Genomic DNA, 15,824 nt, shown 5'->3' on the forward strand with positions numbered 1-15,824 from the left:
CAAAGGTCCTATGGTTTAACTCTTTCTGATATTAAAGCAGCCCTTCCCAGCTATCCAGGCATGGTCACGTCCTCAGACTGTTCTAGAGGTACACAGACCTGGGCCCTCTGCAGCCAATTTAATGGGTAAGTAACACCTGTACCACAGTGGCCTCCCCTTCAAGTACTCATTCATGGCCACGCTGTTCGGAGGAAGAACACATACGGGCCCTCAAGACGAAGATATTGAATCAGCAGAGGTAAGCCGGCATCTGGGTGCTCTGAAGTCCATACACGTCTCCTCCTGCACAGTCCCAGTAGAATTTAGGGACCAGGCATCAGGGAATGGAGAAACAGAGCTGCTTTGTTTCCAGTGCTGGGCAGAGGCAAGACTGCAAGCTCCAAATGCTTACTGCGATTCACCAAGTACTAGATCCCAAACCTCAACCAGGACCTCTCCCAAAGCAAGAGAGCACCCGGAGGACCCTCAGTTCAGAAAGCACCCGGAGTACCCCCAGTTCAGAGAGCACCCGGAGTACCCCCAGTTCAGAGAGCACCCGGAGGACCCCCAGTTCAGAGAGCACCCGGAGGACCCCCAGTTCAGAGAGCACCCGGAGGACCCCCAGTTCAGAGAGCACCCGGAGGACCCTCAGTTCAGAGAGCACCCGGAGGACCCTCAGTTCAGAGAGCACCCGGAGGACCCACAGTTCAGAGAGCACTCTGTATTTCTTTCTTAGCTGCTTCCTTTTCTGTTTACAGTGTTGCTAGGGATCAAGCCCATGAGCTTGCACGTGTGTGTTCCAGGGACCAATCTCAAAGCATCACGTGTGCTAGACAAGCAGTCTACCACTGAGCTACAACCCCAGACTGTTTTCTCTAGCTTCTAAACTGTGAATGTCTATTTTCTTTGATTATGAATACACACAATTTACAATGGTACTGGCAGCTACCTTGGCATTGTTACTTATCAAACCCTACATGGTCCCATATCATAAGAGTATTATGGAAATATTAACAATATTTATGCTTCCCACAATGGCGAAGTGACTGTGCTGAACAAAGCCATGCTACACATTGTCATTGAATTTGTTTACATAGCAACAGAACCCAGTGTTATCATCGATTAAAATCTATCTGGCCATTCTATTTGGAACAGCTTGTCTTCCTATCTATCACTTTTTAAAATGCTCCAGCACCATGAAAAAAATTCCTTAGTTCACAAGGTGATTAAGAATCCATTTGGGGGTCGGGTAGTTGTAGCGCACTCCTTTAATCCCAGCATTTGAGAGGCAGAGGCTGGTGGACCTCTGTGAGTTCAAGACCAGCCTGGTCTACTGAGATAGTTCCAGAACAACCAGAGCTGTTACACTGAGAAACACTGTCTCCAAAAGGCAAAACCAAAAGACAAACAACAACAACAAAAGAATCCATTTGGGACCAGTGAGATGGCTAGGCAGATAAAGGTGCTTCAGGATGCTCAGTGGTCAAGGGTACTGGCCGCTCGTCCAGAGAACCCTGGGTAGATCCCCAGCAGCTGACATGGGATCTCACAATCATCTGTATCTCTAGTTTCAGAAAACATGATGCTCTCTTATGGCCTCTGTGGGCACTTCATACACATGGTGCACAGACAAACAAGCAGGGACACATGGGTACACATAACTAAAAATAAGTACAACAAATCAGATATGACAAACGCGTTACTAATTTGGAAAGAGATACTATGATGACTGTGATAAAATCAAATGTTATGTGTGTGGTGTAACAAAGAAACAATTTCTGGATGTGATGCTGTTTCAGTATCAACACTACCATGAACATCGACTGTGGCTCTTGAACGTACGTGAAGAACAGCATTCTAACCAAGAAAGCAGTAAACGCCAGATGGCTGTGCCCGTGAGGGCGGCTGGGGAGACTTAATTACGCTCTCAGGTCATCATCATTGTGAAGGACAAAATAAACAGAAGAGTCGCCTCATTTCCAGTTAGAAGGGACTCAAGATGTCCTCAAATTCTTTCCTCCTCCTGTAAGATAGAAACGGCCCCTCCTCCCAGTGAGTGTTGACAAATGCCTGTGCTATGCCAGGCACCCCCAGATAACTGGGTATCAGTCCACTGATGAGCAGTAATGAAGATAACCCCCCTCTATGGAGCGCCAGTGTTAAAACACAGCTGACATGAGTAGGTAAGAGCCATTCAAATAAATGCCTGGCTGGCACAGGTCCTCTCTGTGTGTTTGCCTACTGACCCTGTCTTCTGTAATCCCATGATGTCAGAATCACAGAAACAAGACAGAAATATGAGAGCAAATGCTGGGCACAGAGAGGGAGAGAGGGCGCAGAGAGAAAACTGCACACCAACTATGTGGCAAGGAGCCGTGCAGAGCTCACTCCTTTAGCTCTGCAATTCTTCCTCATACAAAAAGGTGTAAATTAAGACTAAAACAGCCCCAAATCCACTAACAGTGGACAGGGACTAACCAGGGGCTTTCTCCCTTTCAGGCGCACTCAATGCTGTGGAACAGCCCCCTCACTCCTCATAGGGCAGCGTCTTCAGCAGACCCAAGGCTTGAAAGAGCCCAGCTTCTTTATGACAGCAGCCCAGAGGGCCAGGGCAGAGGGCAACCTCTACCTTCCCTTCTGCTCCTGGTTTCCACAGTGCTGATGGCAGAACAAAGCAGTGGTTTACCCACAGGCTACGGTTATAAAAAGGAGGCAACCTGGGCTAACACTTCCATATAAGCTCATTACTCTGTGACTTTATCTAATCGGTCCATGGCTTCTCTACAGGGGCTCCCATTGCTGGCCAAGTGTGGAGAATAACCAAATAAAAATTTAATCAAAATTTTATTACATTTACTTATTTGTGTGTGCACACACACACAAATATGTAAGGCCATGTGCCACAAAGTATAAGTGGATACTAGAAGACAATTTGCAGGAGTCCCCTTCTCTCATGAGGGTCCAGGGATCTAACACAGGCTGTCAGGCTCGGTGGCAAGCACTTCACCCACGGAGCCATTTTGCTGGCCCACAAATCAAATCTAATGCGTATTCCAATCTATGCTTTTCTCTGCCCAGGCTAGGAGTATCTAATTCATTGAGTACCGATCCATTCACTAACTCCCCCAAAGGAAGGATAGAGGTTAAAAAAAAAAAAAGGTATATCTCTGTTGTCAAAATAAAAAGACACTTATTTGACCAAGGCACGATCTTTCTTATGTCAGCCATCTTGGAGAGGGAAGAGTGGCTCCTAGACCATAGCACACCAGTGGGTGTTCAACTCTTTCCATGTACTTTTTAGATCTTTGGGTCAACATGAAGCTTTCCTATGACATGTGAACAAGCCATCAAAAATTATTAGTTCATAAGGTAGAAAATGAGGTTCATGGCATATGTGTAAGACATCTTTACACATAAATTGTCCAGAAAGCTAAAGGTGGAGGGGCAGGAACCACAGAACCACAGTCAAAATCCAATAGAAGGAAACTCTTTCGTCTGTGTGGTGCACACGGAGCGAGGCAGGCCCTGCCAAACTCTGCGTCTACCAGAGCGGTCTTTTTCATTATGGTGCCTGCAAGGAATGCCACACTTCTACCACACCAAGCAGGCACTCCTGTACCCAGCAAAGGAAAATGGAAAAGTTAAGTGGGAAGGGCTCATGAACAGAGCCTCTATTAATGGGTACAGTGTTTCCGAATGTTCTACTAGCCCTATCTGAAATGCTGTGACCCTTTAACAACACAGTTACTCGTGTGGTGGGGACCCCAACCACGAAATTATTTTCACTGAGACTTCAGAACTATAATTTCGCTACTGTTATAAATCTGTTGTCTAACGGTCTTCGGTGACCCCTGTGAAGGGTCGTGACCCACAGGTTGAGAGCCACCGCTCTGGGTGTGTTTAGGTGAGGGGAATGGCAGCAGTGATGAACAGAAGACCAAGTCCCCTCTGCAACGCTTGCCCTTGACTGCCAGGTCTGGCAGGATTCGGGATCAGGAAACACTGTGAGAACAAAGCTTTGGCAAGTCTGTGAGGCAGTTTCTATATTCGGGTAGTTAAGGAAGCCCTACCCTGAACGTGGGTGGCACCACTTCACAGGGCCACTCAGTCCCAGGCTGGCAAAAGAGGAGAGAAACAGCTGGCAGCAGCACATCATCTCTTTCCGCTTCCTGACGTGGATGTGATGGGACCAGGTGCTTCAGCCCCTGCCTCCTTGCCTCCCCTGCTATGACAGACTGCGGCTTTTGTCAAACACTTAGACAGAAATAGTGAACACGCCGTCTTACCTAGGTGCACTTTCTAGTAGTTGAAATTTTTCTCAAATCTTTCTCAACTCCATAATCCAATCAAAATTAAAGCATCATGCACACACCCCAAATGTGTGAAGTCCTGCTTTATCAGGGGCCACCAAGTCAAATGACAGATGCCTGGCACTCTCGGGTCTTTGGGGAAGTCTTTCTCTCCGAAAGAAATGCAGGCTGTGCCACTGACAGCCCTTCCATGGTTGCTCGCCACTGTGCCTGTCAGCTGTCCTCTCTAAGATTGTCTTCACATGACTGACCACATGAGCATTTAATGCATGGATTTACTGGGTGTATCAGTTTGTCTTCACATGACTGCATGGGCATTTCACGCATGGATTTACTGGACATATGAGTTTGCCTTTAAATGCTTTCAGCTCCTCAACAGCAACTCCAATTACTGCTACATTCAAGATGTCTTCTACCCACCCTGAGATGCTCGTGTGGTAACACAGCTTTATCTGCTTAGCCTCCCTCAGTTTTCTTACACCAACAGACGACACACATAATTAGCAGGTGCTTGTGTTTTGGAGACACACAGCAGGCACACTGCCCAGCGACACTCACACTGCCAGACAGGAGCACCTCCATCAAGGCAGTCTCTGGCACTGACTTGTAGATGGCAGGAAAAGGAAAAGAATCCAGTATATTCAGAAATGCCTGGGCTGCAGACCGACCCTCAGGTTCCTCGCATGTGGTCTGAGGTGAAAACTATAGACAACTAAATCACAGTGGACAGTGTCCCAGACACTCCTACCAGCTCTGCCGCACCAAAAGCACCAAGGCGGCAGGGCTTTCCCCAGCCACCATTATTTCTTGTCTTTCATAGTGCAGTGAGTTTATCACTGTCCCTCTCTTGTGTCACAGCTTTGTTGAATATGATTTGCACAGCAGAAAGTCCATCTTTTGAAAGCATCTGATTTAGTAGATTTCAGCAGTCTCTAGCTTGAACACCATCATCACTATGTACTTTCTGAACAGTCTCATCACCCACACACACTACACCAACTGGTCAGCAGTCAGTCACTCCCCATCACTCCCTCCCCAGCCCTATGCAGCTTTGCACCTAGCTTCTCCTCAATCACCTACCATGTTCTAGTCATCTATCCATTCTTAGCTGACAGGCATGTGGGTTGATCCCACACTGATCATGGCTGATCAGGTGTTAAGAACCTATGTGTGCGTGTGTTTGTACAGTCATGTATTTTCCAGTCTCTTTGCCTACACACCTAATGATGTGGCTGCTGGGACACATGGTAACCCTGCTTCACCACTTGAGACTGTCGTTCAGAGTGGATCGACAACCTGACACCGCCACATACAGTGGATAAGTGTTCCTTGTTTCCCTGGGGTTAGTAATACTTGGTTCTCATTCATATTCTCTGTCTCTCTGTCTCTCTGTCTCTCCCCCCCCCCCCCGTCTTTCTCTCACTACACCCATCCCAGAGTGTGCAATGCATGCTGAACACCTTTACACATCCTAGCTGGCCCAGAGGAGAATGTCTAAGTCTTAGCCTTTTTGCTCTGTTTGCCTGGTTGGTTATTTTCAGTACTGTGTATGAATCCAGGGCCTTGGATGTGTAAGGCGACAGCTCTGCTGCTGAGCTACATCTCCAATGTTTGCTTTATTCAGACAATAAATATGTCTTGCTATGTAGCCCAAGCAGGGCACTGAAAATATCAATACTCATGGCCCACTTTTGGGTTATGTTGTCTGTCCACTCAAGTCATAGGAGGTCTTCACACCCTACAGATACATGAAACTTCTTATGTCATCATATGTGTGTGTGTGTGTTCTCTTATTTTTAGTTGTCTTTGAAACTTTGTTTTTATATATTCTGGAACATACAACAATTCAATTTATAAACAGTCAATGTTACTTTTTCTCCACTATCCTACTGGAGAATACACTCTTCCAGAATCATCATTGTATGTGAAGTCTGTCACTGACCGAAATGATAGGTGGTATGCATCTTACCAACTACATAATACACTCATGCTGTATACAGCCAATATCCTATATGTTCAGCTATAATCCACAGGAAGCAATGATAGTTCTTGGGTGTATATATGTGTGTGTGTGTATGTATATACATATACATACATAAACATCCTGGGACGAAGACAGGACAAAGTGCCCTTTGGTGCTGAGAGAACAGAATGACAGTATCTTAAAGGATTACCTCTATCAGGAGGGTCACTGGGCCAGAAAGGGTGGTTGAACTGCTCAACAAACAAGAGCTCTTAGCTTTTCGAACGGCAAAATAAGGAGCACAAATACATACAATTAAGAAGTGAAAAGTTACCATCTAGAGTCAGATGTTTACCATGCTGAAGTGTGGTTGACGGACCACCATGAAGGTAAGCAAGGCTGAGTGGCAAGGGTCTCAACCCCCAAGCTATGTAACTCTAATAGGAAGTGGGCTCTAGACCTGAGGAAGACACCCATGCCTGCTTCAGGACTGGGCACTGGGAAGGAAACAGAACTGATGGGTTCTAAGCACCCCTGACAAACCCCAGCTGACGTACAACTTCTCTTGGTTTTTATGGTTCTTTCTGTGCTGGCTGATCTTACGTCAACTTGACACACAAACTAGAGTTATCTGAAAGGAGGGAACCTTAATTGAGCAGATACTGACATAAGATCAGGCGGTATGGCATTTTCCTAATTATTGATCACATGGGAGGGCCTAGCCCATCGTGAGTGGTGCCACCCCTGAGTTGGTGGCCCTGGGTCTTTAAGAAAGCAGGCTGAGCAAGCCATGGGGAGCAAGCTAGTCAGAAGCACCCTCCATGGCCTTTGCTTCAGCTCCTGCCTCCAGGATCCTGCTCTCTTTGAGTTCCTGTTTTGACTTCCCTTTAATGATGAACAGTAACGTGGAAGCATAAGTCAAAAAAACCCATTTACTCCCCAACTTGTTTTTGGTCATGGTGTTTCATTGCAGCAACAGAAACCCTGACTAAGACTCTCTCTTCCCACAACTTCATGACAACTCTGTTTCTTGCTCCTCAGATCTCTTGCTGATGACAAGTTTCCCCAGACATTTTTCTCTGGGTTTTTTTGAAGTGTGGAATTCATCCAGCCCTGGAAGATGAACATACATTCTACTGCCTTTTAAATTCAATTTTTTTCATACTAACAACAACTTTCTCGGCCACTTTACCGTAGCATTCTGTTACAGACACAATCTACTGCTGAAGGTTAATAAACTCTCAGCACGCCCTGGGTTCCAAAGCCCAACTGAAACAGCTTCCAGCTGGGACAGAGCTCCTGCCTTGCTGCTTTCAACTTGTGGCCTTGAAAAAAAGTCAGCCTCACACAGGTGGTCACAGGCCTCACAACTGTGGCCTCCTCTTCCTTTCCAACCCCACACCACAATTATTCCATTGTTTCTATATACTTCCAGAATCTTCCAGCAGAACTATCAGCTGGGAAGAACTGTCAGTGTGCTTCAACCATGAATTTACAGCTCTGCTTCTATCCTTTCTATGTTAATTTTAATAGAAGTCTCTCAAAATCAGAAATATCCTAAGGTAGAAAATTTCTCCTTTGTTCTCTTCTAGGATTCCCTACAAATACCGTGCATTTAATAGAACGACAGCAACACCACTAGCAAGAGAAGGCCCACTTTTAACACAGCTTCTCCTCCATTAGAGTGTCCAGTCTTAAATAGTATCCACTAATGGCCTTTAGCAGAAAGGGGGGTGTTATTTCTGCTGTCATAATGGTGAGAACCATACTGTGTTCAATGGAGTGAAACACTTTCTCAAAATAAATGAGCGGGGAGCAGAAGAGAAGGCTGAGATTCTTTGTTCCTCTCTATTAACCGACTGGTGACATGAACGTTATTCATCACCACACCCCGTAAGGAGCCTGGTCTGTACCCTTTCTTCCTCCAGTGAGTCTTATGTGCAGAGATTGAGAGCAGCAGAAGAACTGGCCAACAAACTGGCAACTCAAAGAATGTCAAATTGGCTCACACGAAAGTAAGGGTGGAAAAAAGATGAAATTATAGTGTTTGCTGTATGCCTTGCACGGTGAAGAAATGGCTCTGTTTTTCACATCAAAGAAAGATAAATCTTCATTGATTCTTGCCTGGGCTTCAACAATTTTCCTAAGTAGGTGCCAATTTTTTTTCCTTCTACAAAAGAAAAGAAAAAAACCTCAAAAACCAACCCCCCAAAATATTAATAATGGAAAATTACTGTTTCTAAATATTTTAAGGTATAGATACCAAGGAAAAATTTAAAGGGGGTGTGGAATAGGACCCAAATAAGCTAACAGTGGTCACCATCTCTGAGTAAGCTGTAAATATGTTCTTTTCCAAGTCTTCTGAAGCTTTCTCCCCATTTTCACAATGTTTGTAAGATGTTCTCACAGTTAAGAACAACCAACAAAGGAGACAAAATGAAAAAAATAAAGATGCTTAACTAGTGAGAAATGGTGAAGTATAAGGATCGGCTGAGCCTTGAACAAAAACTCAAAATATAAACACACCCCTGGATTTTAAGCACCCAAACTTCTATCTCCAAACCTCTCCCTCTTATCCAGGCATAGAACTAAAATTTTATCCTTTAAAAGTTTTGTCTTGCCGGGCGGTGGTGGCGCACACCTTTAATCCTAGCACTTGGGAGGCCGAGGCAGGCAGATCTCTGTGAGTTCGAGGCCAGCCTGGTCTACAAGAGCTAGTTCCAGGACAGGAACCAAAAAGCTACAGAGAAACCCTGTCTTGAAAAATCAATAAAAAGAAAAAAAATTTTTTTTGTCTTGTGCAGGATATGGGTCATGCTTGCCTGTAACCAGCATTCAAGAGATGAGGACGGGGGGGTAGACTAGGAGCTCAAAGCTATCCTCGGCCACATGGTCAGTTCAACCTGGGCATTTGAATCATAGGACAGATGGGAGGAAAATCCTAAAACAGAAAGTTCCACAGACAGAGGAATGTCATACAGACATTAGGCGTGTAACTGAACTTATATGTAGGCAGCCTACGGCTCCTTCTGATTTCCTCTGACTCTGGTACCTCAGGTTGCAAGACGTGGGAAGTGTCAACAGTGCCCTAAAAGACAGCAGTCTCTCCTGGTTACATACATTTCTCGTCAACTAAATCTAAGCAGAATTGCCTCTGTCAAATGGCCAATGACAGGTCTGTGGGACAATTTCTGATTAGTGAGTGATGTAGGAGGGTCCAGTGCACTGAGAAAGGTACCATCCCCTAAGCAGGGAGGCAGGGGATGCAGAAGAGAGACAGCTGAACTGTGGGTCTGGGGGCAAGCCAGTTAGAAGGATGCGTTCATGATTCTGCTTAGTTGCTTCCCGAAGTTCCTGCCTTGGCTTCCCCTCCATGAAAAACTGTAATTTGTAGGCTAAAATAAACCTTTTTCCTCCCCAAGTTGGTTTGGTAGTGTTTTTAGCGCAGCAACAGAAAGCAAACAAGGACACGATTCTTTTGTCAGCATAACTAAATTAACTCATGAAAGATGTTTGTTAAGTCTTGAGATGTATTTTGCTGGAAAAATAACAGTATACCAGTGAGGGAGATGCTGGTCAACTGCCATACCTGTGAGATATAACCTGGAGGCACATGGATGGGAGGGATGGACCCATTGGGCGACATCATGGGAACTTCAGCGGGGCCTGAAAGTTATAAGAGCAAAACATTAATAGGTGAAGAGGAACACACGTCATCCAGCGTCATCCCTGGGGTCTGTGACACACCATAACTACTTGAAACCATGGCTGAAGTAATTTCCTGGCTCTACAAGTCAAGGAAACAAACAAAACATATACAAAAAGAGCAACAAGAAAGTTACAACCATCTCTATTAATGTTAAACAATCCCCTACAAGCCACAGATTCCATAAACCAAAACTGTTCTGTCAAAGCCAGCCTAACAGAATGGAACCAAAGCTTTCTCCTAAAGACACAGGGGAATAATTTAAATCTCCTCCTAACAAACGCCAACTCTACTTTTTATAAAAGTGTATTGTAACTAATACATGAACACATTTTTGAAGTGAATGTTTTTTAGTTCAAATGCTCTTATAAGCTTTGGATTTAAGATTTTATGTGATTTTTATTTTCAATAATTTATTATAAAATACCATTAATATGAAACATATAAAATCTTTAAAATACTCCAAAACCTACTGGGCCTGGTAGTAGAGTCCTACAATCCCAGCTAGTTGAGCTGCTATGGCAGGACAAATCACATGTTCAAAGTCTGCCTAAACAACTTCATAAAACTCTACTTCAAAATAAAAAGTTGGGGTATTTTTTTAAAGGGCTTGGAGTATGGTTCAGTAGTAGAACACGTGTTTAATATATGTGAGATCCTAGTTTTAATCCTTAATATCATTAAAAAAAATCAACCAACTGTTTGGTCTGTCTCTCATTAAGTATGGAGAAAAAAATAGATCATATATTAAAATTAAGTAGCATTAAGATTTTTCATGCTGAATAAATTTCTATTTCCCATAGTAAAACGTTAAACTGGCAGGAGCTAGTTCAATGAACGCTTTGCTGTTGTTGCTGTGACTGTCACCTCCCCTTCCCTGCAACTGTTGTTTTGGAGACAGGGTCTCATGTGGTCCAGGCTGGTCTGGAACTCCCACTACGCCCAGTTTTACGCAATACTAGGGATCCTACCAGGGTTTTGTGCATGCTATCCAAGCAATCGACCAACGAATCCTAATCACATGAGTAGGCAATCTAATGAATGGCAAGGTTAACAGTTACCTAAACACATAGTTTGGGTTAATGTTTCATCACAGAAAAACTGCCATGCACCAAAAACAACTTGACTTCCATACAAGGAACCTACAATCCAACAATTTCCCAAGTGAAGGAACCTTAGAACTTCCCGTCCATAGCTAGCTCTCCTATGGAGTTAGCAACTCACCCCCCAAACCTATGTGTTTCTCTATGAGATGCCACTTCCTGGCTCCAAGCACTTAGAACTTCCCGTCCATAGCTAGCTCTCCTATGGAGTTAGCAACTCCCCCCAACCCTATGTGTTTCTCTATGAGATGCCACTTCCTGGCTCCAAGCACTTAGAACTTCCCGTCCATAGCTAGCTCTCCTATGGAGTTAGCAACTCACCCCCCAAACCTATGTGTTTCTCTATGAGATGCCACTTCCTGGCTCCAAGCACTTAGAACTTCCCGTCCATAGCTAGCTCTCCTATGGAGTTAGCAACTCTCCTCCAAACCTATGTGTTTCTCTATGAGATGCCACTTCCTGGCTCCAAGCACTTAGAACTTCCCGTCCATAGCTAGCTCTCCTATGGAGTTAGCAACTCACCCCCCAAACCTATGTGTTTCTCTATGAGATGCCACTTCCTGGCTCCTAGCTCTCGTATGGAGTTAGCAACTCCCCCCAAACCTATGTGTTTCTCTATGAGATGCCACTTCCTGGGTCCCAGCTCTCCTATGGAGTTAGCAACTCCCCCCAAACCTATGTGTTTCTCTATGAGATGCCGCTTCCTGGCTCCTAGCACTGTGCTGTTTATTTGCTTTCTCCTGGTGGGTGTTGAGCTGCTGGCAGTGAAAACTGCCCAGCCGGAACAAAACCCAGGAGAAATCTGCCACTTTACTTGGTAAATGGAGACCACCCTGCCACCCAATCACTGCATTTACAAAACAGCATATGCGCCTTTCACAGCACAGCGCTGCAGCCATGGCAGGAGAGGACGGGCGGGGCGGAGGGTGGGGAAACGGGGTCGAAGGAGCAGGTCTCCAAGCTCAGGGGAAGCAGCAGAAGGGGAGAAAGAGTGAAGGACAACGCAGACAATCCCAAATGAGTGCTCACTGTAAGTTCATGGACAACGCCTCACGTTACTGAACTCCGAGGAGCTCTACACTCGCAAACCCGGTGGTCTCATGCGTGTCTGTGACCAAAACCACAACTCAGTGGTGGAGCATTTTCAAAACCCCGAGTTTGATTTCCACTATGCCCGGCCTTACCAAAACTAAGGATGTCACCATTTTATTTTTAAGTAGAATTAAACTTATATGGTAACCCCTAAGGGTGTTGGTTTCCAAGTTCATCTTCCTCACCAGCCTCCACATTTTTAACACAGCCATCAAGATATAAGGCATTTTTTTAATCCATATTTGAATTGATTCATTTAAAAAGAATTGTACTACCTTTGAAATCCGAAGATGAATGCACATGGTTCCAGAGAGCAGGTTCCAGGAACATGAGCTCCCCCCGTCTCAGACCTGTGTGCCCTTGAACAGTGAGCTCATTCAGCCTCTCTGAGCCTCACTGCTTCACAGTTGTGGGTGAAAATAAGAATGGCTACTTCATAAGGGCAGGATTAAAAACTGAATATATTAATAACTGCAAATGTAGCAAGATCATAACGAGCAAATATCTCTTCGGGACTACAGCACGTACGAAGACCATCTGAGCTAGCCAGGTCATGGATTGAGCAACTACTGGATTTGTGGACTTCCCATCCATAGTCAGCCATTGCTGGGTTAGCTGAACCGCAGCCTCTGAGTTATTCTAATGAACTCCCTTTCTCTATCTAGAGAGTCATTCTATACGTTCCGTTCCTCGAGGGAACCCTGACTAGCAAACGAGCAAAAGGATCAACCAGCCGAAGTATGATAAAAACATCCTAAGGAAAACTGCTACTTTGCATGCTAATTCAAAAAAAAAATCCCAAAATTTAAATGTAAAAAAAGTTTAAATATCATACATACACCTAGGCATGCTAATTCCTCTAATCCAGCGTGTATGAAGCATAGGTAGGATGACCGGACTGCTTGCGAGCTTGAGACCACCCTGATTTACGCAGTGAGTTACTGGCCAAGCAGACCTACCTAGCATGACGGTCTCAAAAGAAAACAAGCTACGGATCCCAAAGAGACAAAAAGAAAGAACTTGGGCTTCCATTTGAGATCATATGTAATGATTAACTCAAAACTGATCATAGAACTAAATATATTCATTGAGTATTAGGTCATGGATCTAATTTTCATGGAAGAAAATCAGACCTAGTCTTTGAGACACCGTAAGTGAGTCAGGCACAATGCCACAAGCACAAGGCACAGAGGAAAAACTGAACTCAATCAAAATTAAAACCTTTATGCATTAAAGTCACTACCAAGAAAATAAAAACTGTATAATGGCAAAATACAAATCCCATTTGAGAATAGACTTCTATCTAGAATATAAAGAATTCTTACACATCAACAGAAAAGAAAAAATACAATAGCTAACTTAAAGATGGGAGGAGGAACTGAATAGACATTTCTCAGAAGAATCCCAAGAGTCACAAGCAGCACTTGGAAAAAGCTCAGCATAGTCAGTTAGGAGGGTTTGGATCAAACCGCAGCAAAAAGCCTCCTGATGCCCAGCAGGGCAGCTTTGTTAATGTGGATGGGGTGGAGATGTGTGTTGGTATGAAAACAGAGAAACTGAACTTTGTATATGGCTGGGGAGAATTCAAAGTGAGAGCTGGAAACTGTACATCCTCACAAAGTGAAGCACAATACTATCTTATGAGCTGATGTCTATGGGAAGCTAACTTGGCTTACACAGTGCGGTCCAAGGCAGCCAGAGCTAGCTAACATGTTTATGCATTCCCCTACCGATTATATACCCCAAAAGTACTACAACAATTACTCAAATAACTACATGCATGGGCATGTTCACAGTAGCACTGTTCACAAGAAACACCACCAAAGTATGGGCCAGGGGATGAACAGGCCAGCAAAACGTATGGTGTGCAAAGAACGCAATAATCTCATCTATAAAAGGCAATACAGCACTGACACGCAACTGGTGGATGAACCTCAGAAACACTCAAGTCACCACTGTCATGCTGTCTGTGACTCTAGTTCCATGAAACATGAGGAAGAAAAATCAACCCACAGAGGGACACTGGTTATAGCTCAGTGAGTGGATGCTAGCTGACCATGTGTGAGGCTCTGGTTTTGATCCCCAGTATGTAAGGAATAATAATTAATCCACGCCGGCAGAACTGATTGATGGCCACAAGAGTAGAGGCAGGGAAGGGAAGCAGAAGAGGACCGGGGGTTACCAAACAGCTGCCCGATGGACAGAGAGTTTCTCTGGCAGTGATGGAAACGTTTAGACAGAGATGGTGTTCACATAGCACAGAAACTAGGTAAATGCCAAGAAACTAAAAATAACTAACTGTACATGCATTTACTTTACTGAAAAAAGTAATACTACAAATAAAACACTATGCATATAACCAATGACAGGTAAGACAGCAGAACTTGAACACAAAGACATAGGGCATACTGGGGCAATGCTTGTTCCAAACACTGCTAGGTAGAGACTGGAACATCCCATCTGCAAGCAGCTAATGGCTTCAGGGTGGACACACAGATATGTTAATAAGGCCTCAAGCACTGATGCAAGCTCGTGTCCTCTCAAAGTGTCATTTCAGATGCTAGGCACTGAGCACATCCCTTTGGCAACAGCAAAGTGGAGAAGGCATACTGCTCTCTCCAACATAAAGTTTCTTCCCAAAGACCAAAAGTTGACTTGCAGAACAGAGCCCTATCCCGACAGAAGCTTGTTTGTGTCTGGCCTGGGCTGCTGCAGTTTCCCCAAGAGGAGAGCACCTGATAATTCCAGGGGTTGCTCTGAGGACAGGACAGTGGGACTCAACAGCACCTCTGCAAGTCTGGTGACTCGGCAACTTTCACACTGCATCTAAGAGAGGCCCAAATGATCTGAAGGAAAAGAATTCCAGCAGAAGCACCAGCCACAGAAACCAAGAGAGCAAGTAACTTGTTTTGCCCTTCAGTTTTTTCTCCAAGTACTTCTATTTTAGCTGCAAAATTATATCCTATTTCAAATATATAAAAAACTACAAATACGTAAATTATAATTTAGACAACAAGAAACAAAAAAGCAAGAGGTGGTTGTTTTCCTTCATTTGGTATCCCTATATCCCTGATCACAACTCCCTATCTCCCAAAATTCCCTGTTCTCGTTCCAGCTTCTAGGAAACCTTCGAGAGTTGGGTGTGCCTAGCTGTCTCAGTGTGCTGGGACAGCTGGATGTCAAAGGGCCGTCCTTGCTCTCTGAAAGTGGCTCTCCTACACTCAACGCTGGCTTTCGGACAAGAATTTCTACTCTGGCCCAACCACTGTTCTTAAAAGCGAACAACCGTAACAGCAAAGGCTTCCTGGAGCTTCCTCCTCAGGTAAATCTCTACCAAGAACCCATGCTTTGTGGGGCAGGGAATTCAGAAGCAGGACACTGTCATCTTCTCAGAAGACAGGGATTAGGGCCCATGGTCTGTCTGCCATCTTCTCTTCTGAGAAGATGGGGCTCAGAGTCTGTGGTCGGTCTGCCCTGTTAGTTTAAAACCTAAATTTTCTTTCAAAGCACTCCTCTAAGAACTGAGTTGTAAAACAAGGCAACAAAAGATGAGGGTTTAGCTCTCACATGAGACTTGGGGCTCAAATCTCAACTTCCTTTTGCTTAAATAAACTCAAGACATCTGTCTACATCACTTATTATCAAATGGCCTTAGACTTCGGTGTTTTAGA

General features: G+C 44.5%; 1 protein-coding gene across 4 annotated transcripts in view; it reads right to left on the reverse strand.

The window, feature by feature from the left end:
• Positions 1-15,824, reverse strand: part of Fndc3b (fibronectin type III domain containing 3B) — a 291,727-nt gene that overhangs the window by 120,873 nt on the left and 155,030 nt on the right. For all 4 annotated transcript variants that reach the window (XM_075950510.1, XM_075950514.1, XM_075950511.1 and 1 more), the window contains exon 4: positions 9,842-9,918. In XM_075950510.1, the coding sequence (XP_075806625.1) occupies positions 9,842-9,918 (77 nt within the window). The remainder of the gene's footprint in view (positions 1-9,841; positions 9,919-15,824) is intronic.

This window comes from Microtus pennsylvanicus, chromosome 16 (assembly GCF_037038515.1).
Source record: "Microtus pennsylvanicus isolate mMicPen1 chromosome 16, mMicPen1.hap1, whole genome shotgun sequence".
Classification (NCBI taxonomy): domain Eukaryota; kingdom Metazoa; phylum Chordata; class Mammalia; order Rodentia; family Cricetidae; genus Microtus; species Microtus pennsylvanicus.